This window comes from Montipora capricornis, chromosome 7 (assembly GCF_036669925.1).
Source record: "Montipora capricornis isolate CH-2021 chromosome 7, ASM3666992v2, whole genome shotgun sequence".
Taxonomy (NCBI): Eukaryota; Metazoa; Cnidaria; class Anthozoa; order Scleractinia; family Acroporidae; genus Montipora; species Montipora capricornis.
In genome coordinates, this window is record NC_090889.1 from 7,306,202 (window position 1) to 7,329,379 (window position 23,178).

At 38.0% G+C, this 23,178-nt stretch overlaps 1 protein-coding gene across 1 annotated transcript; it reads right to left on the bottom strand.

Annotated features, from left to right (window-relative positions):
• Positions 1–1,503: 1,503 nt before the first annotated feature.
• On the bottom strand, positions 1,504–16,883 carry LOC138057689 (integumentary mucin C.1-like). The gene is made up of 5 exons (XM_068903621.1): positions 16,862–16,883; positions 3,296–3,382; positions 2,565–2,702; positions 2,217–2,363; positions 1,504–1,688 (listed from the first exon to the last, which is right to left on the bottom strand). Exons 2-5 carry the CDS (start codon positions 3,372–3,374, stop codon positions 1,519–1,521), a joined length of 534 nt encoding a protein of 177 aa, XP_068759722.1. The 5' UTR covers positions 3,375–3,382; positions 16,862–16,883; the 3' UTR covers positions 1,504–1,518.
• Between the last annotated feature and the right edge of the window lie 6,295 nt (positions 16,884–23,178).

A 23,178-nucleotide genomic window follows, 5' to 3' on the forward strand; every position in this document is an offset into this window, starting at 1 on the left:
CTCTCCCTGTGTCACCTCTCACGAGTAGAAAGAACGCAGTACTTTTCATTCCAGATTGAACTTTTATTTCCCCTACATACTTTTAGGATATATGTATATAATTCCATTAAACAGACGTTAATTCTAGCCTAATATTCTATCATCAAGAGACATATGATGGTCTGCACTTGTAGTTCTGACGATAGGTCCTGTTTGAGGATCACTTCTTTCCTGCAAAGAAAAACATATTCACGACTTGTTGAGGAGATGAGTAAAAAAGATTTCATTCCTGAAAAAAAAAAGGATGGTTCACTTGAATGTGAATGCTTGAAAATCATGTATTTGATCTGCAGGCTTGATTTATTTTCATTACTGCTTAAGGGGAGTGGCTCTTAACTACAGAAAGACAATGGTTGCTAAGGAAGCGTTTTAGTCAATAGCCCCACAAAAAGGAAGGACGTACGCTCGGTCAATCACCTGACAACCAAACGAAAAAAGGTTGAACATATCCTCTTGAGTATGGGGCTCTGCCCCAGGCGGCTTCTTCTGCCTGGAGCCCCGCTATAATTATGGCTTAAATAATCAAGGAACAATCATTTAGATTATTTATTTGGTAGAGTACACTATAATTTCATTGCATCTTGATAATTATCTTTATGCGTGATCTCAGTTTCAATTGGACGAGGTGTATTGTTAGTACAGAATAAAAAGTCTTCATTACCTGGGGTACTATCGTAGCAGCAGTACAACATCCCGCCACACAAACCATAGGCCCGTTTTTGACCGGGATCACACACGTACTTGCATTCTCCAGAAACGCCATGGTAGATGTAACAACCATGAGGAGGTGGTACCTCGAAGTAGGACAACATTTGGTACGATAAAAAACACGACGAAAACACTCAACATTATGATATTGTATCATTTTACATGTCGAGAACTTCAGCCTGTCATTCCGAAGCATAGCCAAGGAAAGTTTCTAAAGTCATTAATACTGTATGTCTAGTTTGATATGCTGTTGAAATATATATACTTTTTCCAATTGGAACTCGAGTACTTCAAATCAGTGTTGATTACCCGGTGAATGCAGAGAATCTCCCTATGATAACTCGAATACTTAAGACGTTAAAGAATTTGGAAGCCGCGCGCGGCCGTGGTAACGGTTTTCTCTTATGTCGATTCAGAACTTCAGAAATATGGGTTATTGACCGAACAAGCTTGGTCATTAAAGAATTTAGTATATGGGATAAAACACCAAAAAATTATCTTTGATCCTGCGAGACCTAGCGAAAAATTCCGAGCCGGCAAGACAGCTCCATCTGATCTTGCCCACTCGGATAGCCAATCACAGCGCGGCATTTGGTTCATCTTGTCCGCTAGCGGAGCTAGTCATATAATAATAATAATAATAATAATAATAATAATAATAATAATAATAATAATAATAATAATAGTTATTGAATAGTTCCTTTACAAAGAGATCTTTGGAGTACAACATTGGTCAATATGAGAAACATACTATTGTGCCTTCCAATTAAGCTATTTCACCCATGCATGCACCTCACCTGGCTGATGAAAACAGTAAGGGGTGTTTTGGATGGTGTCGTCCCAACAACAGGAGTCTGCCAGACATTGGTCTTTTGTTGTCCCTACCTTACCACAGTCATTGCGCTGAGAAGGACCAACAGGACACATTGCATAGGGTGGAACTGTAAAACAAACAATGCGTGACGGAAGGAATCACATTTAGTCAGGCAAAGGTTTGGCAGTTTTTGTATGTTAATTACCACCAAATGTCTTGCTAAGCACTGGAACCAATTCTCTCATTAAGTGGTATATGCTCAGTTGACTCCATCGATTTCAAAGCCCTCTCTATCTTAAACACATCTCCCTGTCCCCTGGGTGGGTAATCCAACTCAACCTGATACCCTGGGGAAACAATGTTATCCTCGCTGTTAGGGTCATAAAACGTGTGCGTTAACCACTGACACACAAGTTTTTCAGCTTCTTACTGCACTCGCTCTCTTCACAGAAAATAATGTACCAAGGTTAAGGTTTGAGAAAAGCGTGCTGCTAGTGGCCGTTACTTTGGTTTTTCTTCCCATTGGTTGAAAAAAGTGGTGCGAGTTTAGCTAAACATTCACAGAGCGAAGCAATGCAAAACCAAAGAAAACGCAAGCCAATTTCGATGTCCAATTAAAAATCGCTCTATTGCTCTCAACTGATTGGAAACTTACTGTCAAAGTCCTTAAGATAGCACCACGGTTCATCTCCTGGAGAATTTGCTTGCCAACAGCATCCTCTTGCCTCACACTGATGTTGATTGATTCCGAGCCATCCACAGTCAGTTTTTCTTTTCTTGGGGTCAACGATACAAGTGGGCGCTTAAAGCAAATAATACATCGCAACGATTAAAAAAATACTGATGAAGCAGTGGCTGTGCATAACTCTCGCCAAGCCACTAACGTGTTTCCACTTCTAAGGGTCTAGACACGCAGCGCATGTGGGCTTTTAGACTACACAGATATAATTGGCTTCGAATCTAAAGTGCGCTTTGGAGCAGAAAATAAAAGAAAAAATCCTACGTGGTGCATCCTTCGCCTTGTGGCACCACGGCAAGCCACTTGGGACACTGGAATTCCAACAGCAGCTTCTTGCTTCGCAAGTGCCTTGATTTATTCCCAGCCATCCACAGTCAACTAAGTGTTCAACATCACACCGATCTAGCAGCACATGAAAAAAAAAAATCAGTATTCATTGGTAACGAAAAGATTGCAAAGCATTTAATCCAACTTAGTTCTAAGGAGACTTTCAAGGACCATATTAAAAAAAAAAAAAAAAAAAAAAAATACGAGGCTCTGTCTGTGTACGTGTTTCATCTTAAAGGAGCTCCAAATCTGTAAAAGCAAGACTAAACCGGTAGTTAGTGTACTGGGAAAATGTAGAATTAGTAGGAAGAATTAATGATTCAGTTTTTATCCTTTTCTATTAAAATTTGTTTTCCTATCAGAGGGTGGATTCGCTAAGGTAAGTGCCTTCTAAAGGCATCCAGTGGAAATACGTTGTAAAGCCACGTGACCACCCGCCAAGCACCAATTCATTATTCTCTTCTAATTATTAGATTCGACTCTGTCTTGTGGTTGAAAAAATATGATCTGCCGAATCTGTACCTTTTTATTCTTTGTTTATTATTTATTTTAATAGAATGAGCATAAAATACAGTTTGTACGAAGGCGTTTTCTTTGATCCGTGATTTACAGCTGAAAAAACAAAAAGTCTAAAGACAGAAAATCTAAAATGTTCAAAGTGCTGATACCTTCATCATTTTGAGCTGGTTTCCCCATCACAACCACTGCTCCAAACAAAAACAATGCAAATGCGAGTTTCATCGTCATCTGATGAACTGTTGAAGGAAGTGGTGACAAAGGCGTAAATTGACAAATATCTTATTTACACTAGAGTGACAAATCAAATCGTTTTGTGACGTTAAAAACTATGGATACCTATTAATCATTTGCCAGAAAGAACACGACTAAAAAGTCCTCTCATGTTTAGGAAAACTGCTCGCGTATCACATCTCAACCAACCCACGTGTGAAAATTTGTTAAGCTCGAATATTACACAACGCGATGAATCCACAAAGGCCGTAAAATCAGACAAAAACCTTTCCCAGCGAAAAATTTTATTGAAATAATTAACATGTTTGCAATTAGAGGCAAAAACCCTTCCTATTTCATTGAGTGCGTAAAAACAAGAAACCCAATCCGTGTCAAAATTAACCATACGCAAGAAAATAGATTTCTCACGGGAGTTCAGCATCAAACCCTTTTCTGAAGAACCTTTTCCTTGAATAATGAAGCACAAAATAGACAACAAGCTTTCTTTCAAATAATTCTTCACTGTCATATTTCCAATTGTTTTTTAACCGTGAAGACTGTGCAGAGTTGAATACAAAATAACTGTAAATAACCAGACAACAGTAAACACAGATACATTCAAGGTGGTCGATTCCGCCTTCAATGAGTTTGTTAAACCCATATCCAACCACACAAAGTTAGCACAGAATTTGCCGTTTGGTTTCAGTGTTGTACAGAACAGCACTCTTAGTAAAATATTAGGAAAAAAGCTCACTTTGATATGCGACCGTGAAAGATGCAAATGTTGTGGATGTCCATTATTCAATAATAATAATAATAATAATAATAATAATAATAATAATAATAATAATAATGATAATGATAATGATGAGCTTTATTTAACATGGGAAGGCCTTCAGCAATTTGTTCTCCCGGGTGTCCCTAAAATATATAAATACAATACTGAAATAAATATACAATATACTCAGATAAGTATAAACACAAAATAATATGAATACATACATTAAGACTATACAATGAAATAAGATAGATGATGAAATGATTACAATAATATTTGACTGATTTGTCTTTTGAAGCTTGATACAGAATCAGAGTTTTGACTATTTTTGGATAATGTATTCCATAAAGTAATACTAGTGTACTCAAAAGTGCGTTTCATGTCTTCAGTTCTTGGTTTAGGTAAAGCAAACGTATCCCTGTTGCTAGTATTATAGCTATGTACTTCTGAGTGACGTAAGTAGTTCGTAGCAAGTTCTTCTAGTTGGTGATTTAAGCATTTATAAATAAGAACGGCTTTGTTGTACTTTCATCTCTGCTATAATGTCGACCAATTGAGCTTAGCACGTACTGAGGCAGACGGGTTGTTGTTGTCTGCCGAGAGGATGACTCTTCCATCACGATTTTGCAGTCTCTGTAATCGTAGAGATAATATCTCGCTACATGAGTCCCAGACTACTCCGACCACAGTAGTCAAATAATGGCTGAATAGTGAGCTGATGGTCATTTATGGCATTTATGCGTTTAAGGATACCGATTCTTGAGAAGACCTTATTGCAAAGGTAGTCGATGTAACTTGACCAAGAAATGTTGCTGTCGAGTACGATTCCAAGGTACTTGAAGGTCTCTACTCTCTTTATTGCGACCCCATTTAGCATTAATGTGCCAAATTGAACATAATTTAGCCTCTGTGGTGAACCAATGACCATGTACTCACACTTCTTGGGGTTTAAAGCTAGTTCGCTCAATTTGATTCATCTGGATATACTTTCCAGGTCATCATTAAACCTTCTTAGGATCTCGTCAGCATTATTAGCGAAGTAATACAAGGCAGTGTCGTCAGCGAGCATGTTAACAGTGGAGTGAGAGATACAAGAAGGGAGGTCATTTATGTAGACCAAGAAAATTAAAGGCCCCAGGGCCGAGCCTTGGGGAACCCCTGATAGCATGTGTTCGATCAAAGAAAGCACACCGTTGAAAAATACTTGCTGTTGTCGATTCTCAAGATATGAAATAAACCAGTCTAAATGAAGTCCAAGGAGTTTTCTCACCAGGATGCTGTGCTTTTATAACTACTATAATATATTGTATATTTAAATTTTTTTAATTTATTATAATCATTACTCATCTTGATATGTACAGTATTTATGTTAATCTGGCACGTTCACGTTAAAACGAGTCACATCCGTGAAATGTGGATAAATAAAGTACTACTACTACTACTACTACTACTACTACTACTACTACTACTACTACTACTACTACTACTACTACTACTACTACTACTACTACTACTACTACTACTACTACTACTTGCTGTATAGAGGACCTTTGCAAGATTGAGGAATACAACTGCTGTAATTTGTCTATTGTCAATGTTGGACAACCACTCATCAATAACTTTTATCAAGGCTGTTTGTGTTGATCTTTTCTTGAAAACAAAAAAAAAACCATGCTGAGAAGAGAGTAGAATATTGTTATCCATCGAGTGATTATATAACTGATTGTGACCTTCTTTTTCAAATATCTTTGCCACGATTGGTAGCACGGATATTGGACGGTAATTTTCAATTTGATCCTTTGCCCCTGACTTAAAGAGAGGGGTCACTTTGGCTATTTTATGGTCTCGAGGAGAGATGCCCTTTGTCAAGGATAGGATAAGAATATAAGTTAGTGATGGAGCAATAATATCGGCCGCTGCTTTTAGTAGGCGGGGTAGGGAGGTTATCCAGTCCTGCTCCCTTGTTAATTTTTAAAGATTTAATTTCTCTATACTAAGGACTGATGGAGTTTTCTGCGGGTTAGAATTGGAAGGTAGAATTAGTTTTGGTGGCCCGCAGACGACAGACTATAAGTTGGTCTGAATTTCACCAAGTTTAGAGACGATTGTAGCAAAGCATAAATTAAAATAGTTAGTAATTTTGACTGGAAACGTTGTTATTTTCTTATCGATTTCAATGGTGTTAGGAGTTTTTGAAGATTTGGGTAATAACTTTTTTAGTGTGGACCATATTCCCATGGGATCCTTGTTACTGTTGGATGTTTGGGTTTTAAAGTAATTGTCCTTATTCCTTAGCTTTTTTGTAGAATTTCCAATCATCCTCTGACTTAGTTCTAACGGCTTTATGGTGAGGAGAGTCCCTTTACCTCATCTTGTCCTTACATAGGTAGGTATAAAACAATATATAAAACTAAATATATAAAACTATGATAATAATATAATATTAATTAGTAATAAAAGCCTAATAGATAAGATAAGAACGCTAACTTTCATTATTGATGGAACAGTATCGCATTTAAAAAACTATTCTTAAAACGTTCTGTTTTACATTTCGGAACAACAAACTGCCATTTGTGGCGTAGATCATAGCGCGATGGCTCACGGAACTGTAGCATGCTATGCAAGCGGCGGTGGGTCGGATCATTTACAATCGATGTGAGTGTCTTATTGCATAAGCTAGCGATGTAATCGTTAATATAGAGACAACGTTAGACATCCATGGACATGGGTCCCCACGAACGGTTGCCGTTTTTCGCGGAGCATGTTGACCACAAATTTCAGTGAACATTGTCCTCCATGTAGACCATGCAAAATCAGGATCGTCAAAACTTTCGATCGCTTGAAATGAAAGAGATTGCAGACCGTCACGGAATGCTTGTTCTTGAAAGCGGTTGAAGTTTCTGAATGTTATCTTTCTAGGAGGTTTCTTTATACTTCTTGCGCGATGAACCGCGTAGACAAGTGAGTGATCACTAATGCTGAGATGATCTACAGCGTGCTATGAGATCCAAAAGGCTACTTGAGGTCTTGGAAATTCGAGTAGGATCTTTAATAATTTGAGTCATTTGATGTTGTACCAGTACCGATTTAAGTTTTTTTGTTTGAGGGTTTGGAGTGAATTTGAATATTGTCTAGGATTTCTTTGAATCTGTTGTAAGCTGATCGTCTGTAGGAGGTCCATAAACTGAAGCGATAAGAAGAGGCTTCGTCTGTGGCAAACCAGAAACAACCCTCGTCAAAACTGTTGGAACAATTCCCGCTTTTCCCTTCTCCCCATTACAATGTTGATTTTTCATGGTCTCCGAAATGAAGATCCGTTCATCGATCGCTGGCATGTTTCAACATTGTCTGGGGGGGGGGGGGGGGGAGGGGGTTGGGTTAACAAAAGAACACGCGTTGCTCATATAACGATGGAAGCATGAGAGCAAATTCTCTACTTTTCGCCCAAAAGTTTGACAAGTGTCCCGAAGTCTTCTGACCCGGATTGTAGCTTCGAGCTCTGAGGATTCCAAGTCCGGGTGATGGTTGTAGGCAAATTTGTTTTCAATATATAAAAACTGCAAAACCTCCGCCGTTACGCTCTCCCTGTCTCTTCTCAATAAATGATAAGTTGGTAGATCAATTTCCGAGGCTGATACATTACTGTTGAGCCAAGTTTCACTGAAACGACAACAGAATGGTTATTCGTGAAGATCTTTAATTCATCCGCAGAGGAGCGAAGACCTCGGACATTAAGATGGGCAATCACAATTCCTCTTTTTTTGCGTCATATAGTTAGTTGATGAATAAGTAATAACATCTATATAGGAAATTTAACAAGTGGAACTTACATTTATTTCCCGGCACGTAATAAACATTGGAAAGCAAAAGTATCTTCACTTCACACTGTCACCACAAGACTTTAATCATGCAGAAATAAAAATGAAATCCATGATTACAATTGGTGCAAAAATCTAGTTAGTATGCTGGTGGCCGTCGATTGAGTGTCTTTTCGGCACGAAGAGTTAAAAATAATTTTGGCGGATTTTCGCATGAAATAGCGTTTACTCGAAGTTTATTTTGTTAATTTCAAGTCGGTGTAGCTAAAGCTGTTTTCCACAATGAACTACAACATAAATATAACTTATTAGCTTGCCTCAAAGTTAAAACGCTCTTTCATGGGAAGTTCCTATTGAACTTACTATTTAGGTTTTGACTTGTTGGTCAGTAAGAAAAAAATCAAGATTATATCAGTTTTTTTTTCAAAGTTTTCAGTGGTTCCATTTACCCTGTCACTTCTGTCCACTACTCTTGATATTGTCAGCTACATGATACTTCCAAGAGAGATGTCATGATTGTTTGTGTGTGTAGTGTAAATATTACAGGTATAAATAAATTGAAGCATCGAAAGAAGTGAAGCACGGGAATTGAAAAAAATTAATTCCCATCCTTCGATTTATTTATACCCTTTTACATTTACATTTTGGATGTATACTACCACTTAAAAATGCGCAACAAAATCGATTCCTAGAGATATTACAGAATGTAAGGTGTGAGATTCTTGGTTTTGCCAAGAGTATGAATTCCTTTGAATAAAAAATGGAACAACACAGTTTTTCGTCGTATCTGCATTTCAGTCTGTCTCTCATATGGCATAACATATGAGTGGATGGCAAATTAATTTGACTACGGTGGTTTCAGAAATGCCACTCTAGACATATTTCAGATATTTGAAAAACATTTCAATTGAGACTCAAGTACATTTATGATGGACAGTTGTTTGAGTTGAACGGTGTCTTTTACGGCTGGAAAAATTCAGAAGTTTTCGTTCTACCGTCCTGATTAAGGAAAAGTAGTCCAGAGATCTGAGTTTTTAATTCAGCGCTTCAAGCCAACAGCTATAAATACACCCCAAGACATCTTTGGCTACATCTTTGCTAAATCTTTGACTTGAATCTCAAACATGTTTGACTACACCTTTGTCAAATCTTTAACCTGAATCTCAGACATGTTTGACCACGCCTTTGTCAAACCTTTGAACTGAATCCCAGACATCTTTGACAACACGTTTGCCAAGTCTTTGAATTGAAGCTGAGACATATTTGACGACACCTTTGTGAGGGTAACAAAGGGTTGACATAAAACACCTTTGGCGCTTGTCAAAGGTTGGGTGTAAAACTGTAGTAAAAACGGCCTTTACCACCTGAGACCCCCCTGCAAAGGCAACCGCAAAGGTAATATTTGACGCGCGTCAAAGGCATGTAAAGCTGTAACAAACGCGGTCTTTATCGCGCCTTTGACAAGACATTTGACGCTATGTAAATCCAATTTTTCGTCCCGTGTCAGACTAGGGTTGTTCAAGCCGTGAAGAGGAGTGCATGGGCCGCGCCATTAGGACCAGGATTGGATATAATGTCGCCGCAAGACAATAAAAATAACGATGAGCAAATTTCAGCTAGAAGGGCATTTTTTTACGAAGAAGATGGTGATTTGGAGCCGCTTTGAGGTCGAAGTAAAGCGGGAGCCAACGTTTGTCGGTCGTCTCGGTATGGCCGGCTGTAACTCCTTAAAAGTTGAGGTTATCTGGTTATTGGCAATGCAAATACTGCAAGCATGATCGTCCAAGATGCTAAGCCTAATTGCATCTGACTTGTGAGTTAAATGAGGCTCGATAAAAGTGAAGAATACGACACTTCTCAGAACATGACCGGACGCCATTACTCCATGCACGCCCAACATTAATCCTCTAAGAAAAGACATAAAAAAGTCGCTTTTAAGATTCCAGATATTCATTTTTACCGCTTGTGTTGTTTATCGAATTGACGTTCCATTCTTGAGTTCATTAGGGTATATTTTGTTTAAAGATCCAATAACACACCATTTGCGTTACATCGGCTTCGCCGCCATTGCTTGTACTGTGTCCACCGGATAGTATCTACGTATTTCTACTACCTCCTGAAACCTAGCAAAGATACGCTCAGAAGAACAATACTTAGCAGGGGAGTGACAACTTTTCCATTTACCGACACGGGAAAAAAAAACTGGAAAAGAAAAGAAACCGAGAAATTCTACTCATGATCTGACTGGATTGCCATATATGGCAACTCAATAAAGCGTGAAACGTCCCTTGCCGAAAATAACTGATCAGTATCTAATATATATATGTAGCCAAGCCTAAATGTGGAGCTTCCGTCTCTAACCCAGAAAGCAAGTTATACAATCTTTTTTTTTTATAAAACTTCTAATTTTTGAGCCGAAGCTGAACGTTGAATTTGCCGTTGTGAGGCTGAAAACGTTCTTAAAGAAGCTCTTAATTTTACATGATATAGTTTTTCAATAGCTCAAATCTTGCGCACGTTATTAAGAAACCTATCAAATTGCTTGCTTTTTGTAACTATTATGAATAAGAACTGCTCATTAACACTCATTAACTGATATGTGTCTCATGCAAGAAAACCATCGTTATCGTATAGTAAATATGCCCTGAAGTATTTGGGTTGATTTATATTTCTTTACCTTAATTTCATGCTCTCATTTAAAATACAAACACCAAATAAAAACGTTCTCAATCGACTCAGTCTCAGCCTGAGGACTGTTCTCAAAACGTGCTTATAATTTTGGTTAATCTCAGCCTCAACGTTCATATGAAAAAAAAATATTTTTATATATAAAAAAGAGTGCATGATGTCTATGGAAATAGTTATGCCTCTGCTTAAAGTATTAAATCAAACACCTCTGAGCCGACAGCAGTAAAGAAACCAGTCTTACAAACAATAACCAACAATTTTAATCAACAACTAAAACTGAAATTACATGCACAGTAATCTCTTTCACAACATTTTCCGTTTATCTGACAATCTTTACTCCCTCCCTCTTCAGTTCAGAACAACAGCAAAAATCTTTACCAAAAAGTCAGCCTAAAGCGTAGTAAATTCGCTTACTCGACTGCAATTTCACAGTCAAGCAAAGCAGCTCACAACTGGACATCCATTTAGCACAAAAAGGCCATAAATGTGATTGTTGAAATATGTCAGAATCTCTGTCAACACGGAATTGCATACTATTTTAAGGCCTTCTTGGTTTTTGTTTTTTTTTTATAGCTAAATTTGTAGTTTTACAAAAATATGTGAGGCAGCGAGTCAAGTATTAAGAAGAACTTGAACGTTACCTGAAACATAGTTAGAGGGAATGGTTATGAAACCCGACAAATTTCTTTGTTGTAGGTTTTGTTCTGTTTTTTTGGCCTTGACCGTGCACAAAACACAATAGTTGTTTACTTCGTACTGAGGAACTAACCAATAGAAACGTGTTGATTACGTAATTCATGCATAGTGTATGAGCGCAAAACAAAAGATTGTGCACGGTCGTGGACTTTCCAACCTAAATCTTGGCATCTTAACTATGCCTGAAAGCTAACCGTTGCAAATAAATTTTTCGTCTCTCACTCTATTTCTCTCTTCTTCTCCTTTCTCGGCTTAAATTTCTCAAATTTCGTCGCCTCTTCTCTTGTGCTCTTTCCCGCTCTTCATCCCATTGCTTGTCACTAATATTATTTCTCACCAGAAAAACGCGAGGTGCCAAATGCAACGCTGCCACGCGATTTCCCACCGAAGAAGATTAACCGACCACTCCCATCCCCAAAGGATGTCTTGCCTCCCCACCCCGACCGCTGCAGTTTGTTCAGGCGGACGTACGTAAAGTCATAACCAAAATACCTCGCATCAATAGCTTTCACAAAAAAATCTTACCCATGGTGCTCCGCTGGAGCGCTTCGCGCGCCTGAGCTCTGCTATTACAAAATAGGCCATTTCCGAGTTCATGTCTGCCTCCTCTTCAAAGCGAGTCTAAGTGCGAAGTTTTTCTTATGATAATTAGTTTGCTTTCATATGTAAAGTAGAACTAATTACCATCACAAAAACTTCGCACTTAGACTCGCTTTGAAGAGGAGGCAGACGTGAACTCGGAAATGGCCTATTGTGGTTCAAATACGGTCTGATTGCCAACGCGTCAGCCGGGCGAAGACGAGGCTGACGAGGGGGCAGCCTTACAGAGCCGAAGCGCGAGAGTGTTGTGTATGCAGAAATAATTTCAAGCGCTCCAGAGAAAATGTAAGGTAAGATAAAGTAAGTGAACAAAGGCTGCTTATCATGTGACTTTAAGAATAGAATAGAATAGAATCTTTATTTATCCACGATAGGAGTTAAAGCTAAAAAGCTTGTGGGGTCGTGTACTTAACAAAGTAATTACATTTCTAAAAACAACCTAAGTAAGAAGCTATAATACAGTAACACATTAGCATTCAAATTTTCAAATTTTTACATCTCAACTTAAATATAGGTATAATCAGTTAATCTATTCCTAACTGTTGAACCTGATAAACCAGTAAAGGTAAAGCTCCTGAAGTGATCATTTCTCCTGAGTAGACTACGAAGTTTCTTGGGGTCGATACTACCTACAGATGTAATCAGGTCCAACGGACTTATTGGTCTTAAGTTTATTTATCTTTTCTTCAACAGAACGGATTGTAATTGAAACAGGACTTTTAGGTGACAATATAGAGGTGACACTAACTGGCGTGTTACCATCTACTAAAGCGGGCTGCTGTGGCATTGGCAGTGATTTAATTAATTTCTCGCCGATCTCGGAAAAATATGAATTCATCATTTGTGCTTTTTCCTTATCCATTAAAGCAAAACTGCCGTCGGTTCTCTTGAGGGGGCCAATTGTTCTGTTGCGTGCTGAGCGATTTGTAGCTTTGTTAATTAAGTTCCAGTAAGCACAGTAAGAACCGAATGAAACCTCGTGCTTTGATGTGTGATGTCATTACCCAAACTTGCATGACGCGCGCGACTATTTATGATCCTGTGTTCGGAGGTAGGTGACAACGCACTTTTCCCATTTCCCTGACCATTGTTTTGTGCACACTTTCTTGCAGTGTCTTTAATATTCATTTTCGAACTAGCGTGTTCTATATTGAGTGATAGCACTGATTTTATTCAACTTAATTACTGTATATTCCTGTTTAAATTATGGCCGTTCAAAAATTAAAGCATTACTTTCCATATTATTGAAAAACACGTTGACATTTACACAGATGAGTTCACGCTCTTGAGTGCACCATGGGTAATCAGGGCAAAATGGAGAGAAATTTAAAGGTTTGTAAGGAAGTTCAAAATGATGAAAAGTATTCATGATATGTAATTTTGGGTTTTTATTTTCCAAAACAGACGTTATGCACTCAAAAGGTGCGGCGGAATAAACTATTGTAGAAATTATTTTATTAAAAAGAGTTTCTGCCATATATTTCCTGTAATTCCAAAGGCACAAAATTACAGAGAATGTATGGAGACAAAAAAGAAAGCAATATTTAGGAATTCCAAAGAACGGATACCAAATCTAGTTCATCTCAGTTGTAAACATGAACTTTATGAAGGCAAAAGTTTATAAAGTAGAGTCACGTACAGTATATTTTGCTTTGAATTCCCCTAAAAACTTTTGAAATTCCCACCATGTTGCCCTTTTTTTGGTGTTGTCGTTATTAGCTTTTTCTTTTAAGTTTTGGATCCCGTCTTTATTGGAAATTGCGAAGCGACCGTCGGCCATTTTTTTTTGTGTGTGTTGACGTTCAAATTTGCCCCTTATGATTGTACTTACGCGTCGTTTCCATGGAAACTAAATAGGTACTCCCACGGAGTACAATTTGGAATTAATTGTACTGCTCTCGACCAATCAGAATTGAGTAATTTTGGTGAGAGTACTTTAAATTAAAAAAACGATTAATAGGAACTCGTAATACTGAAAGTTCTCAAATTGCACTCGCCAAAGGCAATTTTGAGAACAGCTTTTAGTAAAATCCCTCGAACCTATCAATCACGAATTGTACTCGAGGTCGTGCGATTTCATCTACTTATTGTATTATTGTCAACTAGATAAGCTGAGTTGAAGTACTTAAAAAATGAAAAAAACTACAACTACTGTTGGGTATTTTGGAACTCCACTACAAATCTGCAAACTGCGTATTATATTGACTGTTTTGTTGGCACTTAGCGATAGCTATAATTGATAGTATATCTATAAAATACCCAAACTACAACGAACAGAAATACCTACTGCAGTAAAGGAACAAAAGCGGAATTCCAAAAAATCACTAAGTTATTATTCTGAGTGAAGAAAAGCCTAATATATATGAAAAATAACTACTTTACTTTGACCAGAATGAGCGATAACGATTTTATTTGATTCAGCTGGGCATAATAAGCACAAAAGATCCCAAAGTCAACTTTAAATCTATTTGTTAAAGATAATTATTTTGTTCAAGTGAAATTAAGCCTTTTTTTATAAACCATGTTAGATTTAAATGCAGATACCTCAATAAAAGGTCTCGAAACTGTTTATAATGCGCTTTTTGTGGAATCTTGATCGAATGTGCACATTGATTTTACTATTTAAACTTTGATTTCTCGCGAAGAAAATAACAACTTACAATTTGAACCAATCGACATCGCCAAAAAGCAATTAGCCATCTTTTATGTGGATGAAAAGCTAAATGAAATTTGGAAAGGTTACACTCTAACTCTCAATAACATCAGCTCTTTTAATGGGTGCGTTTTAATACCGTTAAAAAATTATTTTGATCTACGGCTCGGACAGAGCAGTAAACAATGAATTGGATACGTTGCCGAAGGTATGCAAATTAATAAGACACGTCAACTTTTAGAGAAATGAGAATTAACCGCAACCTTAATAAGAAGTTTGTAACGAAAGCAATAATTTGACATTTTAAAGAAAATGTAATATTTCTTTCAATAAACTTGACTATCTAGGGCGTAACAAATCCTGTAACCATATTCACATTTTTCTGATTTTCAAATGGACACGCACAAGGTCCAACTAAATGTGAAGATTAGAAAAATCTCTTTTTTAAGCTAATTGTCTCGCCAACTTATAATGGATGGTAAATAGTAAAACTGAACAACTCTTTCTAAATAAATACTAATGAGCGGCACACAGCAACAGATCTTGTCAGCTTGCTTTTATTTCACCGACACTGAGGTTTCGTCTGATTACGCAGACTTCATAAAGGAGTTTGAGCAAGATAGGATGAGGATTGTAACTTTGGGGCTCACGGATTTAAACGTCAAATCCATGAGCATCAAAAGTACGATTTTCATTGTCATGCAGGATTTTAGTCATATCCTGTACCTACTGTTGTGTAGGTGTTTTTTGCTGTTAGAAGGTATAAGATAATTTCTTTTGAACCACCTTAGTTCAAACTCCCTGATGAAGTCTGCGTAATCAGACGAAACCGGTCGGAGAAATAAAGGAAAGTTGACAAGATCTGTTGCTGCGCTCTGATCACTAGTCTTTATCTAAAAATGATAAGTATATCAGTTCAGTATTAAGATATACCTTCCACAATGCAAGTAAAGAAATGAAGAAGCTAATGCTTGTCATTTTGGGCGACGATCCAGCCTTCTCGAAACATGTTCCACCACGGGCCAAAGGGAAATGAGAAAAGACGAATGGAACACTTAACTCCTTTCCTTAGGAGGGACTCCCATTTAATTGAAGTTTTCGGAGCAAAAGTCGTCTCCCGCCACCCCTGCTGTTTGAGAGTGGCCCAGGATCCGGGACACCGAAATAGGAAACGTTGAGCACAATACGGATTAAATACGCGTTTTTTATTCTTCTAGGCGGTCTTAACGATTTTGGATTTTCGAGCTATTATATCATAGTGTCCTATTGCAACTTAAATTCAAGGGAGCGTTATTTTACAGTTTGGCTGTGTGTATCTCCCTCTGAAAGCAAGTGGAATTATTATTTCAAGTCTTACGAACTCTGCTGTCATTCTTTCACCAAGGACACTAGTAAGACGTTGCACTCTTCAAAAGTTAGAATCTTGAAAAATCAAGCTTATCAAGCTTTTGCCCACTAGGAAATGATTGATAAAGAATTGACGTAGACCGTCGGCGAGTGGAGTGCTTTCAAATTTCATTTTCACATCTTCCAATTAACCAGTTGCCTTCAGAGTGAAAAGCAATGTGAGGAAAAGGAATATTCCATGAAAAATCACTCACCTTTTAATGTATGAACAGGTCCACGCGTTTGTTGCCACTGAATGGTACTTTTCTATTGCTCTGGTCTACTTTAAGGTGGCTAAGGTTTTTTATAACAACTGTATTGGAGTGACCAGGTGAATTTGTCTTTTTGTGGTTACCATTTGAATGAAAGCAGGTGAGACGTGATGTTCATGTAGTTACTATGGTGTTGTGTAACTTCTCTCCCAAATTTAGAAAATGTTCTCGATTTTATTTGTCTACTTTTGGAAGGCATAAGCGCGATTTTTCGTCGTTATATATTTATCTAACACTGGAAAATCACAGGGAGAAGACAATCGGTTAAAATTAAACTATGAGCCACTTTACGTAAAGCTCTCTGCTCGTCTTAGTTACGCTCTGCTCGTCTCGAGAGGAGATTTTAAATAAAATTGTTTCATAAATAAAGACCACACTAAAATTTCACCAAATGTACAGGAAGCCAAAAGTTTTTCCTGCAGTTCTGAACTGTGAATGACATTTTATCGTACGCTGCAGTTAGATCTGCTTGATTGATTTTAACACCAACAGGTGTCGTAGGCGGGGATAAAATGGTTTCGCCCGGCTTCTCTAGCTCTTGGGTTACATTTAACACTTCATAAGACATGATAATGTGAAAAGAAAAGGCGCGAATAATATTAAACGCAACATACCTCAGTGAAAAGGCGTTCTCAGTCTTGATAATGCCCTCTATCGAATCTTGGAGGAATGAGCAACACTGGTCTTGCGACAAACCCTTTTAATTTCAATACTGACAACTCAATCCATCACCAAAGAGCCAATCGTCAAGGCCGAAAAGCAACTTGTCTCGACAAGTGTGCCAATAAAGAACTGACGGCCTTTGCCAACATCACTGGCATTGCCACGTCAAATGTGTGCGTTTTAGACCCAACAATAGAATTATTTAGATCCACAGCTCGGAAAAACGGTAAGACATTCAAAAAAAAGATGCAGAGTTATAAAAATTAATGAGATAGGTCATTCAACTTTCTGAAAGATGAGCCGAGAACAGCAACCTCAATAAGTAACTTGTAGCAAATGCAATAATATGACATTCCAAACAGGAATTTATTATTTTCGACAACACAATCCTACGTGAAATACTGCCTCAGAACATCGCCGATTCAATCTCACCCAAGGGTTCCAGACTTGCTCATCTCTATAGCCTTCCAAAGACCCACAAAGTGAATCTCATTATGAGGCCTATTTTATCGGTAACGGATAACTTCAACTTAGCTAAATGGTTGGAAGAAAAACTGAAACCACTCTCCGCAAATGATTTTACGATTACCGATACCATTTGCTTCTCTGAAGAAATCCGCAACTCACCTATCAGCGAAGACGACATATTGGTCTCTTATGATGTCACCGCCCTCTTTACTATTAACGTCCCTATAAATGAGAACATCTTAGTCGAAAAAGCGTTGCCAATCATTGGTTTAACCAAACTTATGACCTTACCCTGCAAAAGGATCAACTCACAAAACTTCTCAAGATCGCCACTACTAAACAGCTTTTCCAATTCAATGGCCAGCTGTATGAACAAATCGACGGTGTGGCTATGGGTTCACCCCTTGGCCCTCTAATGGCCAATGTCTTCCTCGTCCACTTGAAGACAAGCTTACCCGCGATGGTATGATGCCCACATTATACAAGAGATATCTTGATGATACCTTGGTCAGAATGCCCAGCACCTACGCTGGAATTGATTTTCTCACTACTCTTAATAGCCTCCACCCCAGCCTGTCTTTTACGATGGAGCTTGTTATTGATAACAAGAGCTCCTTTATCGATATTGAGATAATTAAGAATCGAACAAAGATTGACACACAAGTATATAGAAAGCCAACAAACAACCAGGCTTGTTGCTGCATTTTCATAGCCATACAGACAAGCGCTATAAAGATTGCTTGCTCAAAGCAATGATCCATCGTGTGTATGCTGTATCCTCAGCAACTGAAGCCTTCAGCACTAAACTACGTTCCATTTTTACTCGACTTGATTACCCCTTGGCAATGATTAATTTTTCCATTACCAAAACCATTCAGAGTTTTTCTTGTGACACGAGACTGAGAGAAAAACGAGGTAGATAGCAGCGTTGTGCGAGTGAGTTTGCCCTTTAAATATCAAACATCAGCTAACGCAGTTAAAGGGCAAATGCGTGATCTCACTCACAACATTGGCATTACACTACAACCCGTATTTATCAGCAGAAAATTGGAACAAGACCTCAAGCCCAGAGAAATCAAGCCTCCAATCGTAAATCAACAATGCGTTGTTTACTCTTTTACATGTGATCTGTGTGATTCAGATTATATCGGTTATACGGCTGAACACCTTCATCAACTTATTGTTGAACATAAAAATTCTGCGATCGGTAAACCCTTTTTGACAGCCAATGGGGATACAAGCCTCCTCAAACAAAGCCAATTCCGCATTCTAAAAAAAGTGCCAAGGAAAATTTGACTGCCTCGTCTACGAGATGCTATTCATCAAGGAACGTAATCCTAGTCTCAACACGCAGACTGATTCTATTTGCGCAAAACTCTTTGTTTAAAGAACATTCCATCACCTATTGTCTTTTTAGTATTTAAACATTTTTTATCTTTCACTTTTTGACTTGGTAATGACGTTAGCCAAACGTCGAAATGTCGTCTACAAACTCTTAATATGCTTTTACGAAATGTTTTATCGCAATTTTTTTATCGTTAAATGTTTTAAAAAACCGATTCTTTTTCGTAAAATGTACTCTCTCGGGCGTAACAAATACTATCAACATATTCACATTTTCCTATTTTAAAATGGACACACACAAGGTCGCCATTAATGCGAACATTAGACATTGTCTTACATGATTTCTACGCTAATTGGCTGGATAACGCTATCCACCGGACAAATTATTATCCATTGGATAGCGCAATTGGTTTTGCTAGTGTTTATCCACCGGATGGGGATTTATCCGGTGGATAGCCCTATCCATCGTATGAACAACTGGGGCCTGAACAATTTATGGACCGCCGATAAACAATACAACACAACAGGATGGGTAAAATATAGGCTTGAAGAGTGATGTTATGTTTTGAAATTTAGGGCACTGAGTTGGGTTGTATTGAAGACGCAGAAACTGGATTTTCACAGGAGTAATGCCAAAGATCAAAAAGAAAATGCAAAAAAAAAACAAAAAAAAAACTAAAAGAGCCAAGGAATCCGATGTCGATACTTTGAAATGCACGGTCTGTTTCTTTGCTTATAAGCATCACAGAAAATGTTGACTCCAACTTGATAAAAAGCAAGGAAACCAATCACGGACATGTGTAAGATCGTTATATCCAAAACAAACGTATCGCCAAACAGAAAAAAAGGTTTGCCGTGTGCAAGATCGTACAGTGCGGTAACTGGGCTGGCGCACTAGACTGCGAAAAGGCGGCTCTTTTACTAGCGGAGAGAAAAAAAACGGAACGTGCTCAAAGTCCTCGACGCAAGATGAGAAGCGTAAACTCCTGCTAACGGAAGACGGGACAATTTACAAAGTCAAAAGATCGAAGCTGGAGGTTTGCATTTTATCTCAGGGAAGAAAGTATTTTGGTTTGAAACTTCGCATAGTTTCTCTGGCGAGAATGTTTTTTTCATACAAAACAATTTCCCTTCTAAAAGTGAATATATCACGAATAATCTGTTTTACTTTTCCCGTTAAAATTCTAAACGTGTGGGTTTATGCTGTCTTTTGGGACCAGCCATGATCAATCTTCTCCCTATTGCCACCGACTAGAACTATGTGATCTTTGTTAGCAAGAACGTTCTAATTCACCTGTTTAATTCTTATGGAAAGACTGTCATGATATTTGGATAACATTTTAAACTTATCGAAGGTTATGCAAACTCAAATCAGTGGTCCAAACCTTTATTTTAAAAGACAAGAATTAGCTCTTTGTATTGAACAACAATAGCTCTATACTATTGAATTCTACTAGCATAAGCGTGACTGGCTTAAAACTCCACAAAACAAAGCACTTATTTGGCTCACACGTTTTCTGCCTTGACCGCTAAAACTTTCATTTTGTCGTGTTTTCATTGGTTTTTTTATGAGGTCATTTCGGCTGTTTGTGATTGGCTTTTGATGAGATCATCTTATCTGTTTGTGATTGGTTTCTTGTCCCCATATTCTGACTTTATTGCGCTACTCACTGGCTCTTTACTGTTTGATTGCTGTGCTGTAGAGCTCTATCCCAAGCCAGACTATTCATCGCCAAAACGATATACACCCACAGTACTATTTTATCGTTACACGCGCTCGCGCTTCTTACAAAAACCATATTTTCCCCGCCGAAATTTGCACATGTTGTTGAGCTAGGTTTGTGTTCAAACTTGCTTTTAATTTAAGCACACCCTTTCTTTGTCATTCTCATCGATGAAAACCCCTCGTGTTCGTACGTGGCTTGCATCTCATTAACCTAACCGTAATTTATGCGACGTTGATGCACGTGTTTTTTTACCTTGAGCTAGGGTTACGTCTACAAACTTGCCCCTAATTTATGCACGCCCCCTTCTTTTGTCAATAGAGAGCTTAAGAGCACCAGGCGTATTTGAGTCACGCACTTCGACCGGAGAAAGAGTTTGCATTTTGCACCTACTGCGCATGTCTTACCGTCCGCGACATGCCGTCACCGACCTAAAAACCCCGCGTTTGCCGCACGTGCAGATTGAATAATAAAATAAATAGTCTTTATTGCCAAAAGATAAAAGTACATATCTTAGACAAAAGTATATATCTTATGTTACATTTTAATCACCTACACACTCAATAAAAATCTACCCTAAAAATTAAACTAGTGGAACTACGAATGCGTGATATAAAAACCAGGAAAAGAAACAAAACAGTGCTTGTGGGAACGACCTAAAAAATGTTGTACAGTATTCAAATCTGATTCTGACTCTCCATACACAGAAAGGCAATATCTAAAATTCGGTAGAACTAAGGACTTAAAGACTCTCTGTCTACCAAGATGCTTTACGCGCCTTTGATTACGTTTTCTTTCGGCTTGAAGTAAGGAGTGGGAAAGAAATAAGCGACAAAGGAATACTAGAAAACCTGGCCAATCCTAGTCGAATAAAAATTGTAGTTGCAATGATTAAAGCGCCGCTTCCGCTCTTGGACTTATACATGTTATCGGGTATTTCGGATTGATTTTGTCACCTCACGCGGCTCGCGTCGCAATAAATATGTACAAAACCAATTTCAACACTGATCTCCATTGTTGGTAAAAGTACTCGTTTGTCCTCGTTTGTCTTGTCTTTGACAATTACAAAAAAAAGCATATATACTATTCATTGAATATACTCTTCCTGGCAAATTTTTTCACTAAGGCTCTGCTGCAAACGTTGTCTTTAAGTCACACAGCAACTTAGGTATCATTCAATTCGGGAATGTTCTTAGGAATGGTTTTAACTACTAACCAAAGAAAAGCATCTCATCTAAATGTTATATGAAACAGTAATTAGAATTCCAAACAAGTCTCGAAATAAATAAAAAAGTAAATATCCAACTGTTAATTATAAAGAGATGACAACTGTCACTCGGCTTACTCCAAATTGACATGAGCAAACTCAGTTTTAGTTAAAAGTTTGTGGTATCTCAATGAATCGATTTGGGCTCTCAATGATCTCGAACTCACACTTCCGCAAATATACTGCCTTTAGCGGAACTGGTCGTGGCGTTTTCTTGAATTGATTGTCGGTCCAACTGCTCAGTCCTCCAACCCACATTGAAACGCTTGTGAATTCCACTTTTAATGACAAAATACACCGAATTCAGAAATGGCGGCCAACCTGGGTCGACTGGCGGCCAGACATGACATCGAGGCGTTTTAGGATACACACACCGTATTTTCAAGGAGGAAAGGAGAAAATGAACGATCGACGTGCGGAAAATTACATTCCTGGTTCTTCTTTAAGTGGGAGAAAGTCATCGGTATTAAAAAAAAAATGATGAGCTACGGTTTTGGCTGAAATGTTGGAACAATTCTGCTTAAAGCTTAACTTTAAAGAGATAAATTTTTAACTTTAGTAAGCTTACATCGTTCGATCTGGCCTAGTTGTGTGAAATCAAGTCATCTGTTTGAATAAATTAAAAAAAATGCTCTTGTTTTTCTTTTTGTTGCTATTGCCTTTTCAAGAGTCGAAGAATACATCATTCAAGGGAAAGACAGTTTTCTTATGGATCCGGATTCGAATTTGTTGTACACAAAGCGAGAATTCGCCAAGCAGGGTGCGAGTTGTGCTTTTATTGATCCAAACTCTGGTGAGGTTTGAAGTTACTAATGTATGCCTCTTCAGGATTTTGCTGCCTCATCACTGATTAAATCTTGTGTACTTCCACTTTCAAACAAGGAAAATTTACAAATTTTAAGCTTAAGAGCCAAAAAGTGGTTACAATAACGGAGTTCCACACCACCTCCAGATGCAATACACATTAATATCTTAAAATTAGTGTTTCGTCATTTTTTCTGCATGAAGCATTGATAGCACTTACAGCGAAAATAAAAGGGTTTGTCGTCGCTAGTGCATTCTATTCTTAAGATACTCATACTCATAGGTTCATAGGTTTCTTTATTTCCACAGATAAAACAATACAAATCAATAATACATGTCACAGAAATGTGGACTGGAGATAGATGTGCGAGCAAAAACCCACAGGGTTATTAGTGTTCGCACACCTAATCTAGCATTCATACAAGGTATTAATATTAATATCTAATGTTAAATAGCAGGCAGGCATGATAGACTACGTTGTGGAAACCAAGCAATAAAATAAAATAGACTACAATTAGGTTAATTGCGAAGTTTGAAGTTTGGCCGAGCTTATGGCTGAGCTGAGCTGAGCTGATCCGTAAGTAACTATCTGGCAATGGCCAAAACGAAGGACCAGCCAGATTTAGTACATCGTTTTAAAGAGCTCTAGATTAATGAGCTG